General features: G+C 43.5%; 1 protein-coding gene across 4 annotated transcripts in view; it reads right to left on the minus strand.

Annotated features, from left to right (window-relative positions):
• The window catches only part of DMD (dystrophin), a 3,148,630-nt gene that overhangs the window by 695,340 nt on the left and 2,428,191 nt on the right, over positions 1 to 25,099 (minus strand). For all 4 annotated transcript variants that reach the window (XM_029603105.1, XM_029603098.1, XM_029603099.1 and 1 more), the window contains one exon: positions 3,654 to 3,755. In XM_029603105.1, the coding sequence (XP_029458965.1) occupies positions 3,654 to 3,755 (102 nt within the window). The remainder of the gene's footprint in view (positions 1 to 3,653; positions 3,756 to 25,099) is intronic.

Raw genomic sequence — 25,099 nt, forward strand, 5'->3', positions numbered from 1 at the left:
ACAGGACCAGGGTCAGCAACCAAAACAGTCTACCATGATCCATGAACCTCCTGGACAATGAATGACCCAAGATTCACTTTTTTCATTTTTGGAGTTTCTCAACAGTGAGTCGACAGCGAATCACTTATGAGGAGAGATTGAAGAACCTAAGCATGTATACCCTGCAGGAAAGGAGGAGCAGGGGTGATATGATACAGACTTTCAGATACTTGAAAGGTTTTAATGATCCAAAGTCAACGACAAACCTTTTCCATCAGAAAAAAATCAGCAGAACCAGGGGTCATGATTTAAAACTCCAGGAAGGAAGATTCAGAACCAATATCAGGAAGCATTTCTTCATGGAGAGGGTGGTAGACACCTGGAAAGCCCTTACGGAGGAAGTGGTGAACACCAAAACTGTGAAGGATTTTGTCATGATCCGCTATGCTGATGGGAGGAGCAATCAGATAGGAGTGTCAATCTGATGTATTCTGAAGGCGGACTTAGCAATCTGTTGTTATAGACTGCCAGAGATAGTAGTAAGTGGATCCTTGGGCCGTGGCAGATGACCAAGCCCCCGGGGGAAGATCCCGAGAGGGACCACCGGCTAAGGCTTAGAGTATGGAGACAGACACACACTAGTTCTTTTATTAAACAGGTCTTGAAACCACCAGAGGTGGCAGTAGTGAGCTGAAGTGCCCGGTAGGGCTGAAGTCCCTCAGATACTGTAACAGCGATCCCTGGAAGGCTGAGCTGTTGAGAAACTGTAAACAATGAGTAGGCAGGGTATGCAGAGTTCATGAACAGAACTAGATGACAACACTCACATATTGGTCTCAGGGAACTCAGGAGTTGGAAAGGATAGGGCCTCGAGGAGCGAGTATCTGGTTCCAAGCTCTGAGAGAGCGATGGTAACTCACAATGATGTAGATAATGATGACTTCCAGGCAGAAGAGAATCAGCAGATAGTCAGGAACGAGGGCCCTCGAGGAGCGAGTACCGGTTCCTGTCTGTAACCTGAAAGGCAAAGAGAGAGAGTGAGGCCCCCGAGGAGCGGGTACCTCTGGTAAGTCCAAGGAGGCAAAGTAGCTTAGGCAGGGAACCCAATCTGAACCTTAGCCCAAACCTTTGCTAACTCAACTAATAGCAATAACAGAGGCCTTTAAATATCGGAAGCGGATGATGCCATCTCAGGGGGACGCCATGTTGCCCTTGCGCTCCCTAGGCTTCAGGCAACATGGCGGATCTGCAGCGTCGAGCCGGCCCGGGGATGCCGGAGAGAGACGGCAGGGAGACACCACGGCAGCCAGCCGTCCTTCAGACCTGGAGGGAGTCGCCACAGAGGTAAAGAGGGCGGAGTGAAGACGTTGATTAGCGACGGTCACAACAGTACCCCCCTTCAAAGGGTGATCTCCTCTTCGGGTACCAGGCTTAGGTTTTGAAGGATGCGTGAGGTGGAACTGACGAAGCATCTCTTTATTCAAGATATTGATCTGAGGCTCCCAAGAGATTATGTCGGGGCCGAAACCCTCCCATATCAGAAGGTATTCAAAAGTCTTGCCTCTTTTACGAACATCCAGAATCTCTTTGATCTTAATCTCTAAGTCGACTTCTGCATCGATGACAGGCGGATCTTGAGTTCTGGAAGAAGTTTGTTTGTAGATAGCAGCAATGGAATGAGCTGCTGTGGACGTCTCTGAAGGATTCAGTGGAAGTGGCGGTGATAAGGAATGTCCAGAAACCACTTCAATTATTGATTCTCCAGTAGATGTTGATGGATATGAGTTGATGGCATTGCCAGCAGAATCAGACTGGCTAGTTGCCAAGAGTATCTTCTTTGGGTCTAGAGATATTGAAGAACATTCACTAGGTATTGTATCGTCTTCGTCTCGAGATATTGAAGAACATTCACTAAGTACTGTATCATCTTCGTCTTGAGATATTGAAGAACATTCACTGGGTATAGTATCGTCTTCTCTTCCCCCAAAGCAAAAGTCTGCACCAGCTGATGACCCTGATGGTAGGGAAAAGCCCTTCTGGAGATTTTCTTCCATGTTTTCTGATGTTGCTTTATTCTCAAAAGCTTAGAGAGGGTACATCTTACCCTTCGGTGGCTCAGTGTTGGGCTTCAGTCTTATGGCACAGTCATAGGGCTCCAATGGAGGAAGAACATCAACTACTTCTTTGGAAAATATATCCTCGAAAGGAGCGGCAACCCCGGTACTGCTGGGGTCGCAGGCATGCCTATAACAGGCGATATCTCCTTAAGGCATCTCCCATGACATTCTGGGCCCCAGTGGGATAGATCCAGAGATGCCCAGTCGAATTGGGGTTGGTGTACTTGCAACCAAGGTAACCCCAGGACGATAGGCTGTACAGGCTTTTCCAGTACAAAGAAGTAGAGCGACTCCGTATGAAGAACTCCGGTGCTGAGAGTAACTGATTCGGTTTGGCAAGTCACGTCTCCCGGTAAGGACTCTCCATGAATGGAGGATAACCGTAGTGGATCTTTCAATTTGATGAGGGGGATCCTCAAATATTCCACTAGTCGTCTGAGAATGAAGTTGCCTCCTGCCCCTGAGTCCACCAAGGCAGGAGTCTGAACCGTAACTGGTCCATAGGCTAAGGAGACTGGGAGAGAGAGCAGACAGTGGGGACCCATAGGATCCCTCCTACGGGTAGCGTCAACCCCACCTCGGCCCAAGGGTCCACCTCCAGTGCAATACCAACATCACAACTGGCAGCCATAAAACCTAGAAGTTAAAAATGGATTTATCAAATTCATATCTGTAATTGTGGATACAGTGTTGTAACTGTTGTGTCTCTTCCTAATGCAATGACGCCATGCCCCAGCATTATTTCAAGTTTATATTATCATTCAGGCTGGGTATTTACTGAAGAAAAACTGGGCATGCATCTGAATCTGAAAACAGATGTTCCATCTTCTTCGTCATGGACAATCTGCATGTGCCCCTTCCTGGAAGTCATTGCCTTGCAAGGTGTGACTATAATTAAACTATTCTTGGTTTTCATGATATGTTTCAGCTATGCCGAATGCCCAGCCTTAGCCATCATATACGCAGACATGAAAGACCTGCAGGGAACACTTCTGGTGCACAGTTTCCAGAATCGAATTCAATACCTTTACAGCACTATTAAAGAGAATACATACCATATCTCCCAAGCATTTCAGGGAAGAAACTGGAATAGGGAAACCGTTAGAACTGTAGTTTGGCTGCAGTAACTTTTACAATTTTTTTAAATTTTTTAAATAAAACACCATCACAAGCTATATAGAAGAGTAAAATAGGAAGAAATCTGTGACCTAAAAGTAAGTTTACATGAGAATAACTTTGTCTGCAAGGACAGAATGTTTCAGTATAATGAGGTTATTGACCCATGTCATTCTGAAGAAGCTTACACATGAAAAAGTCTTACTAGATCTTAGACCTGCAACAGGGAAATAAAGACAGATCGATATGCCACTGTTATATGCTTTTTAGGAAAATTTAATCATAGCATTCAGTGATAATTTGTTGTCAACTACAAAATATAATGTGATTTTCAAGCCTCTTTCATTGATTCCAAATAGACCATAGCAAGGACAAGTGTGCATTCAGGGAAGCATTAAGCCATTATACGGTTATAGCTGCTGCTGATGGTTGCTTCATTACCTTTAATGGCTGAGTGGCTGGCTTTTCTTTATACCAATGACGTCCCATAGACAGGATCCCATCCACATTCGGTCTCTTAGCTTCAATTGCTTCTTCAGTTTCCTGAGAAAAGAAGACAGCAAGAGCTTAACCTTCCTACTTATCCATGAGATCCTAATGACTTAAAAGTTCCTTGGAGGCACAATCAAAAGTTGTTTGTAAAGCATAAAAATAATACAATAAATGGGAACACATTATAAAAATAATACACCAGAAACATAATAAATAGCAATATACACTGAGGCAGTGCCCCTAGGGGGTCATTTTCAAAGGAGTTACGCATGTAAATGTGACATACTATCGTAGCAATTTTCAAAAGCTATTTACTCGAGTAAAGTGCACTTACTTGAGTAAATCCTATGGACAATTCAATGGCATATATTGTAGCAATTTTGAAAAGCCCACTTACTTGAGTAAAGTGTATTTACTCGAGCAAAAACCAGTTTTGCTCGAGTAAATGCTTTTGAAAATCTGGCCCCTAGTGTTCTCCTATTTACCTGTGCAGGACCAAGCTAGACACCCCTCTCCACCTTAAATCCCTTAAGGAGAGTATGCTCTATCAGGTCAAGTTTTATGTTTAAATATTTTTATCAATTCAACAGCCAGGTACAACAACATCCTTCAACAGTCAACAGATAAGCTATAGATAATGCTGCATGAGATGAGTAATTCTTTCCCCTGACCTCACATATACAGTGCTTGTATCTGGGCATTTGAACCCCCAAATCCTCTTGTGGGAAACCCCCCTCCCACCCAGCGGTGTACAACTATGAACAACCCAATCCCAAAGTCCTTCCCCCCTCCCCCTCCTCTATATCTCTTCCCCCCAGTATATCGCACACATTCACAGCATTGATATATAATATAATAATAATAATAAGGCTACATATCAGGATTATGAAAGAATATTAATGATATTGAAGATGAAATTGAGGATGATATTGAGGATAAGTGGGAAAAATAAGTATTATAGAGGACCCAAGATGGCCAAATATTTCCTTCCAGGCACCGTGTGCACCTCTCCCCTCCAGGAGATTATGATTACTAGGCTACTACGCATAGCCCCCTCTAGTTGTGATGATGAGGGCTAGGTCACTGTAAAGTATTCAGAACAGAACTCCTCACCCTGCCAGGGAATTGCTGGAGATGTGTCCCATATAGCTAGGAATTCCCCCCCCCCCAGAGAAGAATGGCGCGCTGCCATAGATTCCATGGTTATCATCATGTGGACCGCCTTACGCCGTTGCCAAAATGGGGTCTGGGCGGGGCCCTATCCCAGGGAAGTACGCGCTGGCAGTTGGCCGGCATGTGGAACTTACTACAGCTCAGGAGAGCGAGTAAGTTCAAAAACAGAAAAAAAGGTTAGTTGGGGGGGGGGAAATGAGGCATCAGGGAGGAGAAGGGAAAAGGGAGAAAGAGTTGGTATGGGGATAGGGAACTGGGAATGGCCCGATTGCGTCACTCTGCATTTTTTTTTTAGAAAATCAACCCCCTTGCGTGCGAGTCACGACCCGCCCACACATGCACGCGCCGATATAAAATCGGCGCGTGCATGTGCACACAGGTATCGCATATTATAAATCTGGCGCGTCCATGTGCGTGTGCCGGGAACCGCGCACACATGGATGCGTGTGTGCGTGTTTGAAAATCTACCCCTCTGGCCGGGATCCTGCAGGGTAGATGGGGCACAGAGGGCATAACTAGAGACTGGGGAATAAGAGCTGGGATCCAGGTAGAAATAACCAGATTGGGCCCAGATCTCCGGGAGGAAGGCAGATCCTGTAATATAACACTGTCCAAACACTGAGTTGAGATGAAGCAATATAAACTGTGAGTAAAGAGGTAAAGGCAGTCTACTGTTGTGAATATGAGTGAAGCTGTGAATAAAGATTATATTAAGAGAGGCTGGAGTCAGACTAGTTCATGGCTCCAGGCCTGTGGGAATCACCGCTTGTTCCCACATCATCATAAAATAATCCATCAAAAATATAAGTACATCAAAATACAATAAGCATTAACAGCTAGCAGCCTAGCTTGGATCTACCTCATTCTCATTGAGGAAGTACAGCACTACTTCCCTGATCATTCAAATAACAATAACTGATAAAAACAACCCTCTTAATATCCATTAACCCATCCTCCATCCGCACATAATGAACTAAAAATCCCAATCCCCTGGTTGCTCCCAGAGGAGCTTTCAAACGGACAACCCCCTTTGGGATGCCTCTTTTGGAGCAACCTGTACGGGGTGACCCACAACTTTTACCCTGGGCTGGAATTTTTACATTTAGGATCAACTGTCTCCACAACATTTCCCTTGCTTTGTGATATTCCCCAAGGGACATTGCTTTTCTCCCTTCTTTTAAAATTATCTGAAGCCATTATCACAAATTATTTCTAAATTTGATATTAATTTTCAGATATTTGTTGATGCTTTTCAGTTCTATATCCTCATGGGCCAAAGCAGAGAGAGAGGCTTTTAGATAGGTTGTCACAATGCCTAAGAGACATTAAGTTATGGATAGCCAGGAATAAGTTGAAACTCAACCCTCAACAAATTGAGGTACTACGGGTCCATAGGGAGGATTGTCCAGCACTCCACTTCTCTGTAAGTTGTGATAGGGGCAGTGATTGAAGACAGGGACAAAGTATGGAGCCTGCGGGTTGAAACTGTGGCTGGCTGAAAAGGCATTCAATCATGTGGAGTGGGATTTTCTTTTCTCTGCTCTATCCTGGCATGGGTTCGGTGATTTTTTTCTATCCAGTATCCGGCTCATATTTCATCAACCTCAAGCGAGTATTCTGGTGAGCAATAAGCTCTCCCCCAAATTTACACTCTTTAGGGGTACGAGGCAGGGATGCCACTTGTCACCCTTTTTCTTAAATTTAGCACTGGAACCCCTTCTGTTGGCCAGTAGACAAAATACGACCATTTTGGGCATTTCAGTAGAAAATGAAGTGTTTACATTTTTCGCATATGCTGATGATGTTTTGTTGTACCTTAGCGATCCACAAACCTCAGTTCCTAGTCTATTTTCACTTGCTTCAAATGTTTCAAAAATTTCAGGATATCGAGTGAACTGGAAGAAAACTGAAATTATGCCTTTAAATTTCCTGAGATGTCATGTTAGTCTAGATGCTTACCAAGTTAAACGTGTACCAGGAGGGCTTAAATACCTGGGTATTCATTTTTTTTGCAGACCTTTCTTAAACCATTAAGCATTGTGAAACCTCATTATTACAATGCTTCAAGATACATTTGCTTAAATGGTCTCCATTACATCCTTCTTGGTGGGAATGTTTAGATACGAACAAGATGGTGATTGCTCAGAGAATCAATTTCATTTTTTCCATGGTTTCCATCCATTTTTCTTCTCTCTTTTACAAGCAACTGGATAGATGACTTTCAGCTTTTTTGTGGAAAGGTAAATCTCCTAATAATTGTGCTTACAAAACTTAAATGGTGGTGTAAATTTTCCAGATTTTTATACCTACCATCAATTCTTTATTTTACAACAGAGATACCAGTGGCTGCATTCTTTATTGAATATTCCTTATAACCCCAGCTGGTTACTTGTTGAGCAATATATATTACAACCTTTTCCTTTGGAAATTATACCTAGTATTGTTGCGAAGGCCAGCCACGAATCCCATGGCCGGCTCTTCTCACCCCTCTGGCATAGACCAGGCAATCCTCTGCCGCCGTGCGGCATGGCGGGGACGCCATTACTCCCCACCTCCAGGCCTTCATGTGCGGCGCATCTGCCGCCGAGCCCCGTTCCGGCTGGGGACTTCCCTAGCGCGCGCACGTGCCTCTCCCCGAGACTTGAAGGGGCCGCAACGCGCTAGGGCTGCCGGGCCTCCCTTGATGACATCAGTTCCACAGACCTATTTAAGGCAAGCTCTGACAACCAGAGCTTGCCTTTGCAACTGGTTCCCTCCATAGTTGTTAATTGTGTTCTAATTCCAGTTCGCCTGACCGCTGCCAGAACCTGACCTCTGCCTGTTCAATGACTTCGCCCGACCGCTGCCGGAACCTGACCTCTGCCTGTTCAACAACTTCGTCTGACCACAGCCTGTTCTTAAATTTGTCTGCCTGCCGCCTGCCTTCTGACCTCAGCCTGCCTGTGACCTCATCTGACCTCTGCTTTGTCAACCATCCCGCGGACTGACTCCTGGACTCTGACCTCTGCTTGCCTGACCTCGTCCCTAGATTCTGGCTCTGTTCCTCGCCTTGTCATCACCTAGGCTATTCTGGTTCTCCTTGTTACACCTGACCTCCAGTCTCGAACCCGACCGTGCTCTCCCTTTGTCTGTGGGCACGCTGGACTTCTACTCTCCCAGGAGACCCTGCGAGGCCCACCTAAGTCCAAGCGGTCCGGGTCCCTATGGGCTCCTCCCGGGGAGACCTCGAGCTTCCAGTGGTGAAGCTCTTCCCAGCCTCTGAATCCTCCAGTGCTCCACCCCCTGGGGCAGTTACAACCCAAACGCGACCGGAAATGACTAAACAAACGGTGCAGATATTGGATTGCCTCATGATGAAGGATTCCCTCCGAAACATGAACCGTGTCGGGCACTAGATTTGGGTGGATTTCATCATCGATTCCTCTTAAAAAGGATGAATAAATTCCTCAGCGTTCTGTCAGTTAAGTGAACTGTTAATGTGCTTTAAAAGCATTGAAGCAAAGTGAAGTGAAAATATAAGAAAAAATAGAACAAGAAGAGATATTTTTGAAAGAAAAAATCCATTGGTGGTGTAATTTCACATTTTTTACAATATCATGTTTGAATAGCAATTTTAGTATCACATGAAAATAATGTAAAAAATGACCAATGATTATAAATCACGGCAGAGTTAAAAATTGTATTTTATATTTATCACATTTACGATGATGGCAAATATGAAGGTCATTCCACAACAATTTTGAATAATATATGACATTGATGAGAAGTTGATAAAAATATACTAGGTTAGTCAATTTTTTCTCATTATTTAAACACTGTCATGTAAATTGTTTTATTTTGACCAATATAAAGTTTGCAGAATTTTACGTTTTTGTGTGCAGAATTTTACGTTTTTGTGCGTAGAATTTTTCCAGTAGTAAGGACTGAAGTTGGCCATCCCAGTTTAGTCTGTCTTCTTATATCATGGTTTTAAGAATACATAGTTGCACAGGTTTGACTGTGAGTTTCAGAAGTTATGAGTTGGATAATTGAAAAAGTGTGTCCATGCATATATAAAAATGTGGTATGCAAGTGTGTGAGGTGTAACTGACTCTGTAATTTAAAGGAAGTAAAGATATGAATGTAAAGAAAATGAGGTTTAGAATAGAATAAGATTGATGGTGTTTATATTGTCGATGAGATTCTAGCTGTTATTGTAGGTCTAAGTGGTTTTTAAAAACCAAATGCCACCATCCACACTGAGAAAAATGGCATTGACCCATTAAAAAGATCTTTTGCATCGGAATCTTTAGCTGGTGTCTAAAAATAGGTGTTAAAATTTGGCTATGAGTATTATTAGAGTAAAAGAAAATCTTGTTGCAGATAGTTTAACTATTTTTCTGCAAGCATAAAATAGTTTAAAAAATGTCAAAATCACTCCCATAGAAACAGAGCTAAGCGGATGTGATAGATCTTCAGTCTGGCACAAGAGTAAATATATTTGTGATGAGGGCTTCCAGAGATTAATAAAAGTACATATTTATTTGGGAGTGGGTGTTTATGGGCATCATGGAAGGTTTAAATGAAGCATGTATAGTGGCTCCTCCTCTGTGCACACTGAATCTCTTTTGTCAGGTTGTGATAAGTAATGTTTTTGTTGAATATCTGCTTTTATGGCACTTATTATTCTAGAGGCCAAAAAGATTTTGGGTCACTTGAACCCTTGGTGATTAGTTTCCCATTTGCCAGAAGAAATACTGACCATGTAGAGGTGAGAGACCTGTGTATGTGCTAAGAGCTTTGATAGCAATGTGACCAAAAACAGCATTTTGGCGCAAACAAAATATTTATTTATTTTCTTTAAAAATGAACGTATATTCCGCACAAATCCAAATATTTACGGTGGATAACATCTCGCACATTTATAAATAAAACAATCAATAAAACAAATTATACAAAAAACAAAAGTAATACAAAAAATGCAATATAAAATATAGACAAAAAACTAAAACCAGAAATAAATAGCATATAAAAATTCCAGTACAAAAAATAGACATGCATGCTGCAACCTAAGCACTCTTTAAATGAACTAAAAATACTAAGACAATAACTTTCAATGGGGCCAGCTGGCGCACATATGTGCACGAATGTCAACGCGCACCCAGGACGCGGGGATTTTATAACTTACGTGCACATGGGCATGCATGTTATAAAATAGCTTGGGCACATGCAGACGTGTACCCAGTTTTAAGCTTGTGTGTGCCCATCTTCGTAAATTTGGTTTTGGCCGCATAAATCGATAATTTTAAAACTGGTGCGCATCCAATTTTTACCGGTTCGTCCACCAGTTCACCCGGTGTAGAGCTAGGTCCTCAAGATCCCCTGCTTTAATAGCCTGCACTACCCTCAGTTAACTCAGACCCCTCAAACCCTTCTGCGATGCCTGGAGCTGGTTTTATTTAGACTTACACCTTGTTAGCAGCAGAAGTAAAGTTACGTGGCACTGGACCTGGGCGCACACCCAGGCGCGTAAGTATTTATATTCTCATCTCTTGGCCCTGCCCCGAAATGCCCATGCCCCACCCAGACCATGCCCACAGCACGCCTCTTTTTGAATCAGAACGAGATGTGCGTGCCGCGGGAGATGCGCGCGCACCTGGGTGGCTTTCAAAATACGGCAGGTGCGCGTAAGCCATTTATTTATTTATTTATTTATTTAACATATTTCTATACTGGTCTTCATGAAGGGATTCATATCAGACCGGTTTACATTGAACTTAGGGGTTTAACTAGTTAACCAAACAAGAGAGCCGAAGCAGAGTTACATATAACAAGGGGGATGAACTTGGGGGCTAAAGTAGCCAGGAAGTAGACAGAAAGCAAAATATATGCGCGTGCATCTCCCGGTTTTGGGGTGCACTGGACTTTTAAAATTCACTTTTAAGATTTTTAGTGCAAACCTACAAAATGCTTTTTCCAAAAAAAAAAAAAAAGAGTTTTTACTGCCTTTTTGAAAGTGTAATACAAGTCAGGGATCTTATAGAGAGTCAGGAAGTTCATTCCATTATGGGGGACCAAGTATGGAAAATGAACGATCAAGTGCTTCTGTCAAATGAACTGTTCAAAAGGAAGGGACCTCCAACAAACATCGACAGCGGAGCGTAAGGTGCAGGTGGAAACAAAAAAACTTCAAGATTGCATTTGCCCAGAGTGCGACATTAAGATGTAATAACTTACAATCCAGTAACACCGTTTTGAACTTTATACGCCAGGGGCACGGGGAATCAATGAAGAGAATAAAGAGAGGGAGTTATATGTTCGCATGGACCAGTCCTGATCATCATTCTGGCAGCTGAGTTTTGCATCAATCGGAGGTTTTAAGAGAATTTGCAGGTAAGCCTATCAGCAAAGAACTGCAAAAATCTATTCCATTAAAGATAAGAGCTTGGAGGGCCGTCCTAAAATCATGTGCGAATAAGAGAAGTTTCAATCTACCCTACATTCTTAAATATGCAAAGATGGATTTGTCCAGAGATCTGATGAGTGGTTTCCCAGATATTTCACCGTCTAAGGTTAATATCTACGGATGTGCGTTATAATTTCAGCATCCAATGAAGAGAAAATGTTAGCCAGTGCTGTAGAAACAAAACCTCAGAGCATTGTCTGCTGTTGTATTGACAGCAGAATTCCTTGGGGGTCTGTGAGGAGTTTACTGGGAGAAATGTTCAGCAAGGGTTACCTGAGAAGTATGGATTGAGCGGGATATATACGCTTTTTAAATTAAAAAAAATTATGAAACCCACATGATCTGCTTCAAATCCAGGAATAATTTTGTGTGCATATAATTCAAATTTAAGATGAGAGTCAGCTTCAACTCATTTTAAATCTCTTTATGGTAACCCTATACCAAAATATCTGGTCTGCTTCCTGTCCTCAGTGCACCATGACTAGAAAATAAGAACAGCTTGCTTTCCGAATTTGATGGCTATCAAGATCTGAATCTAAATGTGCTAAGCTCTTGTATTTTCTTCACCACATGGAATAGCTTTTCTGATGTCCTGCCTTTGATTTTATTGTTTCCAGGGGAGCATTTCTAGCAGACCACATGCGAATCATTCATCTCTGCTCCCCATGCTGTCAGCCATGGATGGTGGCGTTAACGATATTCCTACTCTTTGGCTGGTGTCCCATTTCTCCGGACAGCCATCAGGCCATGGAGAGAAATTATGGGTCCCCATGGAAGCAGAATGTTTATAAGACCTGGACCCCAATGGTCATCTAGCAGTTATTCATAATACCACCCTTGACACCTCCGGAACACACAAAGTGGTTTTCAATATTTTAAAATGTCAAAAGAAAACAAAATACATAGTCGCTTTCATAAACTTTCAGGACAGTTTACTTAAACAATCATTTCTTTCTTGAAGGTGAAAACTCGATAGTTTCTACATATCAACTGGCAACAGTTCCAGTGGGCTGGGTCCATTTGAAGGGTGATACTACATTAATACAATTAAAACATTTTAAATATGGAGGATTCTGTTTTTCCATCTCTTCTCTCATCCAGCGTCCTGAAGGACAGAACACAGTGAGAAGTCCAGCCAAAACCCCACAGGTCATTCTGCTGCAGCTGAAGATTGATTATACCCTAACCTGATTATCCGTCTTCCCATGCTTAACATGATGAACCGAAAAAACAATCCCAAATAAACAGCAACACTACAGCACACAGTACTCTTCTGTACTCTCGGATTGGGCGAGTACACTGAAGTGGAATTGGCTGGAAACAAGTTTCCCTCTGACTTCTCGAACGAATACCCTCCTAAATTGTTCAAACACTATCCCAGACCTCTTACCCCGTAGTGCATTAAAATTGCATGCACAGATCAGACAAAATACATGTAAGGGGTTTAGCGGGCTACCTGATGATACTTCATTTTCCTACATTTATTCCTTATAAATAAAGCCCTGGGCATTTTAAAAACAAATCTGAATTGAAGGAGTCAGTCTCAGAAAAATGCAGAGGGCATTCATCAAAGCCTTGCTTTACCTTTTCCTCGAGAAGAAAAATCCATTTTTCAAAATCAGGTTTTCTCCCTGGGATACCTTCAATTGAGAAATTTGAAGCAGTTTTTGTGCTGGAGCAAAGACACTGCTAAATACCTCTGTTAATGCTTGCTAAAACTGCTAAAAGTGGACTCAGCCCAGATCAATTAATGTGTTCAGCAGCACAGCATCAGAGAGTGCTAACCATGTCTGGCAGAGCCCCAGTCGTTGATGTAAATGCCATGGTGTAGAGGGGGCCCTGAATGATCTCCCTAACCAAGTATGAAAGAGTAATTAATCTGGAATTCAAACAATGCTTTGCAGTTTATTCAGTAAATCTGTACCATGGGATATGGTTGATGTTTATGTTTACGAGCTTTATTGTGGAGATTTTCAGTAGAAAACAGCAAAATATGTCTGTGCATCTTTTCCCCTGATAAGGGATGAAGACTAGGTTCCAATTTTAGCTTTCTATTTGACTGTATATCACCCATGCATTTAGACTCATTTGGCAGAAAAGCACGAGTGAAGCAATGATGGCTGAGTTAGACTTTTTCAGGGAAAAAACTCTGAATATGAGCTTAACATGTTGCCCAAATTGTGAACTGAAGGACATAAGAAGAAGTAGCCATGGGTTATGATCATATTTCATTACGTGGACCCAGAAGAAAAGAGCATCTCTAGACCTTTCACATGCAAATGAAATTGTAAGAAAAAAAAAATGTTTGCAAAAGAAATGAATTTCATGTTTGAGTGCAATTTACCACCTCAGATTCATGGAAGCAAAATTTCACCTTTAAAATATTCCTTAGCATTCTACTTGAAGGTAGAGTGAGGTCAAAACTATTCCATCATTTTTCAATCTGAGGTTTGAGCATGTGTACAAAGGTGAGATGCTTTCAAGTCATACCTCCTTTAGGAAAATCAATAGGGATGGGGAATCATTTGAAATGACATTTCCTATGCCGTTTCATGTCACTTCTTTAAAGGAAGCAGCAGAAAAAAAATTGAATGAAATGTCATTTTTCTGTCATTTCGTGCAAAAAGGGGCAGATTTTCAAAGGGATACGCGCGTAACCCCCGAAAAGCTGCCCCTTCCACCCCCTGCGCATGCCAAGCCTATGTTGCATAGGCTCGGCTGCGCACACAAGCCCTGGGACGCGCGTAAATCCTGGGGCTTTCCTGGGAAAAGGGGGGCGTCGGGGCATGTTGGGGGCGTGTCGCGGCTGGCGTGTCATCGGGGGGGCGTTCCGGGGACGTGAGCGTGGTGTGGTTCTGGCCCAGGGGCATTCCGGGGGCGTGGATACGGCCTCCGGACCGGAACATGGCACGCCGGCCTTGGGCAGGCGTAACTTTTGAAATAAAGGTAGGGGGGTAATTAGTTAGGGCCGGGGGGGCGGATTAGTTAGGGGAAGGAAAGGGAAGGTGGGGGGCGCCGGAAAGAAAGTTCCCTCCGAGGCCGCTCCGATTTCGGAGCGGCCTCAAAGGGAACGGAGGCAGGCTGCGCGGCTCGGCGCACGCAAGCTGCCGATTTTGCGCAGCCTTGCGTGCGCCGACCCAGGATTTTAAGAGATACGCGTGTATCTTTTAAAATCCAGCGTACTTTTGTTTGCGCCGGTTGCGCGTACTTTTTAAAAATCTGCCCCATAGTGTGCACTAAAAACAAATTAAAAATGAAATGAACACAAAATAAAATAAAGAGGAAGTAAAAACCAAATGAAAGCAAAACTTTTTTGCATGCACACGTCTAAAAATCAGCACATCAGTTGCAAAGGAGATGCTTTGATGAACATATTAGGAGGTCAATATTCAAAGCATGTTCAGGACTATTGAACCAGATAAGTGTAAGTTATGCAGCTAAGTAGCGGCCACTGAATATGAACCTACATTCAGTGGCCACTACTTAGCCTCATAAGTCACTTAGGCCAGGATTCATCAATCTTCGTAGAATGGTGAATCCTGCGAAAACAGGGGGTGGGCCTGCGAAAGCCCGCGGCCTTCACACCATGGCGGTGCGCCAGCTGCCGGCTTTCGCACCGAATAGTGCCACCGTGAAAGGTGGTGCTATTTGGCATGCTACGGCCGACAATAATGTTAGTAACATTATCGCCGGCAGCGAAGCCACCGCCGACTCCACCCCTCCCCGCCCCGACTCCTCCCCCTAATTTGCATGCCATCGCACGCGAAAAGGGCCTTTTCGTGTGCAATAGAGGCTTATCGCATACATAAGTTAAGGGCGGATATATATATGAGCATATTCAGCAGCTTAGCCATGCTGCTGAGTATACCATATAACTTAGCTGAATAAGTTATATCTGGTTAAATTACTTAAACGGCCAGCGTTGAATTTTGACTCCTAGATCTCTCTCTCTCTCTATACATATATTTATGTAGTCGATATTAAATTAAACATGTACAATAATTTAAAGTAACATTTATTTTTCATTTCATATTTGCATAATGTGGTGAATTTTCAAAGGAGCAACTTGCATAAAATTAGCATATACAGACATAATAAGTAGCTTGTACTCACATACTTGCTACTTTGTACACATGAACACTGTGTGCGCATTTTCAGTTTCATGCACACATTTACATGCGCAGTAAAGGGGCAGTCTAGATGTGTTCGGGGAGGGGCTAAGAGTTATGCGTGTAAGTTTCTATTTTAAAAGAGACTTACGCAAGCACATTTAGCAACTTAATTATGAGAATTTACACCTGCTAATTATCTAGTGCAATTGATATCAAACTCATTTGTTGTCTGCTATTGGTTGGGTGGGAAGTCTGGATGAACTGGGGGAATTCAGGGTCAAGAATCAGGGTGGACTTGATGAATGGGAGAAGAACTGGGTGAACTGGTGGAGGTATCGGCACACTGGTGATTTCAATTACGTGTACATGTTTTAAAATTTACCGACTTCTGCATACAAATAAGGGCTTTATGTGAGCAGGTTATTTTTTTTTTTGTGAGCAAAATTTATAAACATGCATGTTTATAAAAAAGGTAGAAAAATTATGCACTTTCAATGCACTGCAGGTATTTGTGCATAACCAAACATACACCTGTATACTGGGGGTAAATATATGCGTATTTTATAATCTGCGTATATCTGATATGCACAAATTATAAAATACTGTAGTAGAACTCCATGCGGCTATATTGTTGTGCAGACTAGGCTGCACGCAGTTGTGAGTAATTAAGAATAATAAATGTAAACTGATGAATGGAAAGAATAATCACATGTTTTGATGACAATGTAATGAGTGAAATGCTCTGATCAGATGTTACAGGATACGAAACCATGGTGATAAACCAGATTTATAGTACAGTAAACTGGAAATTTCTAATTTATCATCAGAGCAAGACAGCATGGGCAGAAACAAAGCAAGGAAAGATGAACTCAAATGTGCCTACTAGAGAAAGACTGACAAGCAGCCACTGACCCTTTAAATGAAGAATAAAAATCCACAAAAGCAATACAGATAATGGAACTACAAATGTTTTAAACCCGGGGATCATGCCAAGAGAACACCTACTGAATATGCAAACCCATGCTATGGTGGCATCGTATGCTAACAATTTAATATGACAAAGTGTGTCCCATTGTCTGACACTGCCTATTGAACTGTGGTTACTTGAAGGAGTTGTACACTGGGAGTCCCAACTTTCAAACATACACGCGGTACAGAATTTGTGTGCATAAGTGGAAGCATGTGGAGACTAATGCCAGTATTTTATAAAATGTGCGGCGGAAGTGCACGCATTTCTGCTGCAAAATTACATGCGTATGTGTCTTTACGCGTGAATACTTCCAATGCAAGAAAACACATACTTTCTCTACCTATTTTATTTTCAAATTCTTATTAAGCCCATCCCTGATACAAAGATCACATAAGGCGGTGTATAAACATATGCTCATATAGGGGCGGATTTTAAAAGGGTTACGCCTGCCGAGCCTATTTTGCATAGGCCCGGCGACGCTCGCAAGCCCCGGGATGCGCATATGCCCCGGGGATTGAAAAAAGGGGCGGAGAGTGGGCGGGGAGGTCTGGGGGTGGGACCGAGGCCTCCGGCACAGTGGCCGTGCCGAGGGATCGCGCGCCGGCACTTGGCCAGCACGAGCAACCTACGCCTGCCCAGAGGCAGGCGCAACTTATTCAACAAAGGTCGGGGGGGGGGGTTACATAGGGCTGGGGGCAGGTTAGGGAGGGGAAGGTGGGGAGGTGGTGGAAGGAAAGTTCCCGCCGAGGCCGCTCCGATTTCGGCGTGTGCAAGGTGCACAAGTGTGCACCCCTTTGCGCGCGCCGACCCTATATTTTATAATATGCGCGCAGCTGCGAGCGCACATTAGATTTATGTGCGCCGGGTTGCGAGCACAAATCTACGCCCACGCGCAGCTACTAAAATCTGGCCCATATTGTATCAATGAAATTATTGTAACACTGCGCAAAGAAATACCCAGAAAACACCCAGGTATTTTATAAGGTATGTGTGTAAACCATTTCGAAAATACCTGCACGTCCTTGGAATCAGTTCATCCAGTCCTTCTCCAGTTCACTTAGGCCCTCTAGCGCTTCACCTTGAACCCCCTTAGCAGTTCGGGGTGAAGTGCCAGACCTTCCACTCAAATATTGCAGACCACAGACAAATCCGATTTCACCTGCATGACTCAATTAGCAGGAGTAAAATTGTAAGAACAAGTTCAGTAATATGTATGGCGCACCTCTCTTACAAAATAGTAACTATCAGGCGGATCTCGGAACGCCGCCCCAGAGTGCCCCTTTCCTTCTCCGGTAAAATACACACGCAAAAGCAAAAATGCATGAGTACCCTCAACGTTTATAAAATAGCACATAGGCGAGTACACGCTACTTACAGGGGCATGTGCTATCTTCTTTTAGGAGAAAATGAAGCCTCGCTGGCCTTACAGCATTAGATAGCAATAACTCCACCACAAAATATTTTGATGTTTGTGATGAAAACCTGTCGGTATTGCACATATTTTACACAATAGTTGGGTGAATAAAAACACTTTAGAGTCCCCATATTTCAAGAGCTACAAAAGACCATCTTTGTGAAGATGAAATATGTCTCAAAGTACTCTTAAACCTATCAAGTTTAACTACTGTGATGAATGGAAAGCAGCAACTTGGGCATAATTTGCCAATAAATTAAAAAACTGAAAGGCTTCGAAGGAATAAGTCATCCTTTCATGAGAGACAGTGAATTATATTCCTGTATTTAAAACTTCTCGTCAGTAAAAGGCCCTCAGTTACCCCCACAAGAATTAAGGAGCTCCGTACTTCCACATATGTAGAGTATGATTTTGATATTCTTACTAAGATAGTCATTGACATCTGTGCCCTTGAGCAAGTTTCTCATTTATATTTTCTCGGTTCTGACAACAGATTTAGTTATGACAAAGCAATAACAAATAAATTGCATCGATTTCAATTAATGGGGGCAGATATACTAACCCACACAAGTCTCCGCAGAATGACACGATACCACAAGATATATATTTTTTAGCAATGCTGGACCATTTGCTATTAAATGCAAATGCATCTCATGGTAACTTCTGTGTAAAAATGTTATCAAGGAATCACGAGCTTTCTCGGAGGTGTAGCTGAGTTTGCAGGAAATCGCCCATCTGTGAGATTTTCCTCACAAAATGAGATTTTTGTGAGATTTTCCACACAAAATGTTACATGCTGAATTGATAAAGAACTGATTTGCATGATTTCTTAGCTCAGTAGTGATTTTTCATAAATTTGCATGATTTCTTAGCTCAGTAGTGATTTTTCATAAATTTTCTAAAGATCTTCTGAAGCAAAAAATTACAAAAATAGTGCACAACCGTATTTGCAATTTTTAGTATTAGCAAACCCATTCGCAAAATAGTACATCAGCCTCAATCTGTGCTGCTATGCATTAAATGGAAAAACTAGAAAGAAGAACAGCCTACGTTTTACAATCTAATGGAGCACCACCACATTCCTATGGATTACAAACAATGTGTTGTGCAAAATAAAGATGTAGCAGAATTCAAGCAGCAGAAAGGAAATTTTTTAACATTGGTTAAAGGATGTAATAGACAAGGTAGGGTTATGAATGAGGATATGGTTAAAGCTCTATTATCTGATATCCATGGGGAATATGGTTGCTGTTAACCAAATATGCCGGTTACCTGAATAACTCCGCTACCTAGAGGTTACCAATGCCTTCCGGGTTTCCGATCACCTGTTTGTGCTCTGGTCGGGACCTAAGAAGGGATGCTCCGCTTCGAAGACGACCATCGCCCGCTGGATCAAGGATGCCATCTCGGCATCTTATATTGGAGCCGGTCGGGATCAGCCTAGGGCCGTCAGGGCTCATTCTACGCGCTCTCAAGCTGCGTCTTCCGCAAGAAATCTGCCGGGCGGCGACATGGAAGTCGCTGCATACCTTCGCGAGGCATTATCGACTACACCTGGCGCCTTCGGCTCCTGGGCACTTTGGCGATCAGGTTATCCGAGCAGGGCTCTCAGGGGCCCACCCGGTTTAGGGAAGCTTGGGTACATCCCACCGTCTGGACTGATCCTGGTACGTACAGGGAAAAGAAAATTATTCCTTAACTGCTAATTTTCGTTCCTGTAGTACCATGGATCAGTCCAGACGCCCACCGCTATGAGATGTTCAGCTCCTGCTCGGATTCGTTTACGTAGTCTGTCTTTTCTTCTCCTATTTTCTATAGGGGTTGTACAGCTCCTCACAAGTTGACTGTTTCGACCTGGTTTGGGTCGTGCCTGTTTATTGTTCTTCATGTTGCCTTTCGTTAGGGCTCTTGATCCAAATTGTGTTGTTTTGCTCTTTTGGGCTTTGTTATTCAAGATACTGAGCTCCAGCAGAGGGTGCGCTGGTATATGAGGCGGGACTCTCGAGCTCTGTTCTGACTCCATCTGCTGGACGGGGGACATAAAGTTGGACGGGGGACATAAAGTTGGAATTAACAGAGCAGAGCAGAAAAAGCTACTATACTTCTCCTCTCCTGTCATTCCTCACCATGGAAGGTGCTGCCTAGGCGACAAAGCATTCTGGAAGGTAACGTGCTGGATATGGCAGATTTTACTGTTTAAGAAAAGAACTAAATATTTATTCCATCAATGAAAAACTCAAATCTCATGAAGAATGATGGAAATAACATGTAATGGGAACAGAACTTGGACGATTCCTGAAGGAAGCTCTTCAATATCAGCTTACAGGAAAAAGAGATGCAGGCAAACCGAGGAAAAAGATAGAGCAACTGTGATCAATAATGAAGCTGGGGCAGGCACCAGAATAGAGATGGATGAATACCAGGCACTGATGGTGATTCATAATGAAGCTGGGGCAGGCACTGTGGCCTAACTCAGGATAGAGGAGGATGAATCCCAGGCACTGACCGTGACCCATAATGAACCTGGGAGAGGCACCATGGCATAACTCAGGATAGAGGAGGATGAATCTCAGGCACTGATGGTGAGCCATAATGAACCTGGGAGAGGCACCATGGCCTAACTCAGGATAGAGGAGGATGAATCCCAGGCACTGATGGTGATTCATAATGAAGCTGGAGCAAGCACTGTGGCCTAACTCAGGATAGATGAGGAAGTTGAAGATCACTGATTTGCATTTAACTTGCATCTGTTATCCAAACACTACCACAATTCAATTCTATACTTCAGTACAAGATTTGCAAATTAGCTTTGTTCACAAACCAGACATGCAACTATATCTGATGAATATTCATTGTGAATATCCTGAAAGAGAGACACATTCAGGGCCCTACATGGCAACCTTGCTCAGCATTTCTGAAACGAGTGGGCGGCCTGGCAGTCAATTTCTACTATGCAGGATTCATGAAAATATTCTTTCTCTGTGCTTACATGGGTCTCTTTGTGATTCCTTAATTAGGGTGGCATGTGATGATGTAAAACACTGTTTTGCTATGATGTCAAGTGTATTAAACACTAACACACGAGCAGTTCAGTCTAATTCTATTTAGCCAGCTGGACAATGAGCAGCAGTGCCATGTACTGCTGAATGTGAGGCTGGCGTGACAGATCCAAATCTTCTCCTAGCAGCAGAGGACATGCTCACAATCAGTCCCCTAAAGCAAGCAAAGGAAGAGGTGAGGGAAATGGGCAGCTCCTCTCCAGCGACATCTACTGGCCACCTCCATGTTGTTTGAATTATGTTTGCATCAATGACAGCCACAGGAGTTTCTGTTCCACTGTGTGGCGAGGGAGTCACTTCCTCTGTGTTCCTTATAGGGCCAGGCTGCTGGAAAGGAAATGTGGAGAAAATTCCTATAACCGCACATGAGGGTACCACAATGCCTCGGACTGCTCCTCAGTTCCAGAGTATAGGTTTCAGACCAGTCCTGATTACATCCAGACTGTATGAAACTGAAGAGGTCCGGACAAAGAAAATGAACCATAAAACAAAGCAAAACAACAAATTGCATTGCTCCAGCCTGCCCCCTCTCTCATTCCATATACAAACTGCTCACTAAAAAGGGTACCAACAAACTGAAAATGAAAAGGAATCAATACGGTATTAAAGCCTGGGCTCCTGCATCCTGGCTTGTCAAGCAATGGCTGACAAATGAAGGCTGATGGATAGAGAACACCGCATTGTGCATTCAGGGCTTTTTTCCCTCGCTCCCTTCATGCTGGGTGAATGTTCCTTTATTTACCTACAATTAGGTTTTCTAGATCCCTGCCTTGCTTCTCTCACACTCCGGCTTCAGGCTGTCAAACACATAATGAAGTGATTGACAATGCATGATAGTCTCTCCACTGTCAGTCTAAGCTCATCAAGGGCAAATGCATGACCTTCATATCTCCCCACCCTGACCATTACATATATTTTAAGCACATCTATCTCCCTCTCTTTCCAAAAACAAGTTGTGGATATGCCTCTCAGTGTCCAGGATGTGGAATGTAAAGTCCTCTCCTACTAAAGGAAGAGCCTACTTTTTATTTATCTTAGGTTTGCTTTAGGCCTTTTCACTGGCAGCTCAAGGCAAGCTACATTCAGGTTCAGTAGATTTTTCCCTGTCCACAGTGGGCTCACAATTGCTTTTCCCCAGGACAAGTGACTTGCTCAAGGTCACAAGGAGCATTGGCATTATTGGAACTCTGGCTTCGCTCATTTTCAGCCTCTTGCGCTAACGGCTAAGCTACTCCTCCTCTCCATTACCGAAGGTTCTTTGGCTACAGTTCTTGAGATTTTAAGCTCAGGATATGATTTCCTTTTGCTTTGGCATTTGTCATTGGCAGATGCACATGCTATAAATGAATCATGTTCTTCACATGTCCAGATTTTAATATACTGGTCACTGTTTTCATACCCGTACTCTAACTTACGGGCCGATTCAGTAAAGTCCGCGGGAGAGCGGGCGAACACCCGCTCTCCCGGCGCGCACACATGCCATTCGCCTGTGTGCACGATTCAGTATTTAAATGAGGCCCGGCGGTAGAAACAGGCAAAAGGAGGCGCTAGGGACACTAGCGCGTCCCTAGCGCCTCCTTTTGGCCTGGAGCGGCGGCTGTCAGCAGGTTTGACAGCTGACGCTCAATGTTGCCGGTGTCGGTTCTCGAGCCCGCTGACAGCCACGGACTCGGAAAGCGGATGCCGGCAAAATTGAGTGTCCGGTTTTTGACCCGACAGCCGCGGGCAGACTTCAAAAAAATTTTTTCACCCTTCGGGACCTCCGACTTAATATCGCCATGATATTAAGTCGGAGGGTGCACAGGAAAGCAGTTTTTACAGCTTTTCTGTGCACTCTCCCGGTGCCCGAAGAAATTAGCGCCTCCCTTTGGGTAGGCGCTAATTTCTGAAAGCAAAATGTGCGGCTTGGCTGCACATTTTGTTTTCTGAATCGCGCGGGAATACCTAATAGGGCCATCAACATGCATTAACTCACCAGGGACAAATGTACTCACCGAGCATTCCTATCACACGTACTGAGGAGGATGTTTGGCTGGTGTACCACAAACCCCACCTTTATGCATCTCATTTTCTCTTTTCCTCTACCTTCCTCCTTCTTTCCCCCTCACCCCATTCACTCTCTTCTCCCTCCCACCCCATTCCTCATGCCCTCACCCATTTTCTCTTCCCTTGCTCCCCCCTTTGCCCCATTCACTCCTTCCCCTCATCCCCTGCTACCCTTTCCTAAACCATCACCACTCCTTCTACCCTACCCGCCTTCTCCCCCATTTGTTTCCTTCTCACCCTGCTCCTATGCTCATCCCACCTCTTGTGGCAGTGCTCTCTCTCTAATCTCAGCCTGATGGGAAGTGAAGGCATGGCCTCCTCATGTGAAATATTGTCTGTCTTCAACCCTGGAAGCTGTATTAACAGGCAATGGCCTTCTTCAGCCTCCCATGGCTGCATGCTGCTCCCAACATCGGCTCCTCATTCCTGCCTGGTGGGGCTATGCTGCTCCTGATCCTAGCTCCACCTACTTATGTACTTCTGTGTTTTAAAAAAAATATATATATCCATGTAACTTTCCACTGCTAGGAAAGTTATGTGCATAAACGTCCTGTGCAAATTCAGTTGTAAAAGGACACAGACAGACACCATCACCAACATTAATTCATTGTAAAGAATTCCTAAAAACTCTGTCTTGTAGCTCCCCTCCTGTATCCTCACTGTGGAGAGGGGGACACTCCTGTGCTTCTGAGGCCTGACACAATCTGGTGCAGCTCTGATTTGTTTGATCTTAACAGGGCCCTGAAGCTCAGGACTCACAGTCACTCGAAAAACACTCAACAAATGTAAGGTTTACTGAAGCAGACCTTGATCAATAGCAGTAACCGGACATAAAACACACTTATGAATCCATAATTCAGCCAAGTTATCAGTCTTCAATAGACTCTTTTACGGTTTGTTGCTCTTGCTTGGGAAACTGACTCTAACGTTCCAGTACTCTGTAGGACACCTCTTGTACTTGAATATGCAATGTGCAGACTTGCTTGAGCCTCCCCCTATTTCCTCCATGGTAGCACCAAAGGGCACTCTTTCTCTATTATGCTTTGACTAAATTACCAGGTGGCTTCCTGATACGAAACTCCTTTTCCACAAAAGCTGTTTGGTGCAGCAATCCTTGTGCAGGCTACTAGCGAGGTTCTAGAGAAATAATTTCAAGAAAAAAAGTGCACGGTGTTTTCCTCCCTGGAGACATACACAAGGAAGCCATGAACTATCTTGTCTTGAGAAAAAGGGAAACTGACTATTTTGAAAAGAAAAAGGGTAAAGGGCTTGAAAGAGGCCTTTCAAAGACACCCTAGCTTAATATGATGGTGACACTCCTTCCACCCAATGGAGGAAAAGACAACATATCTCCTCCTAGAGAGGTCTAGAAAGGGTAGATGTGAATCAGTTATTTACGCTTTTGGATAATAAAAAGACTAGGGGGCACTCCATGAAGTTAGCATGTTGCACATTTAAAACTAATCGGAGAAAGTTCTTTTTCACTCAACGCACAATTAAACTCTGGAATTTGTTGCCAGAGGATGTGGTTACTGCAGTTAGTATAGCTGTGTTTAAAAAAGGATTGGATAGGTTCTTGGAGGAGAAGTCCATTACCTGCTATTAATTAAGTTGACTTAGAAATTATCCACTGCTATAACTAGCAACGGTAACATGGAATAGACTTAGTTTTTGGGTACTTGCCAGGTTCTTATGGCCTGGATTGGCCACTGTTGGGAAGAGGATGCTGGGCTTGATGGACCCTTGGTCTGACCCAGTACGGCATGTTCTTATGTTCTCTCCAAACTCCTGCATCCTCTGAGGTACCTCCCACAGGCATGCTGAAGCAACACGCTTCAATCCACCTACCTCACTAACAGCCACATGTCTTTTGTACAAGAGACATACGTCCTGACAAGGATCTCATGGGTTCTTTCATTTTTTTTTTTTAATACATAGCTATGGTGGCTGGCAGTAGAGATGAACAGAGTATAGCAATGTAAAATGTTAGGATATTAGTGCTGTAGAGGAGAACACTAAGCACGGAGCCATTGCATTGAACGAATACACAATTATTTTATGTAACTGAAGAAGAATGAACGCCATTGCAAACCAGGGATTCAAGCATGCCACCCACAACCCTAAAGCCTATCTGCCCGGAAGGCTGCATTCTGTAAGAGGAGAGCTGCCCCACCCC

This window comes from Rhinatrema bivittatum, chromosome 5 (genome assembly GCF_901001135.1).
Source record: "Rhinatrema bivittatum chromosome 5, aRhiBiv1.1, whole genome shotgun sequence".
Lineage (NCBI taxonomy): Eukaryota > Metazoa > Chordata > Amphibia > Gymnophiona > Rhinatrematidae > Rhinatrema > Rhinatrema bivittatum.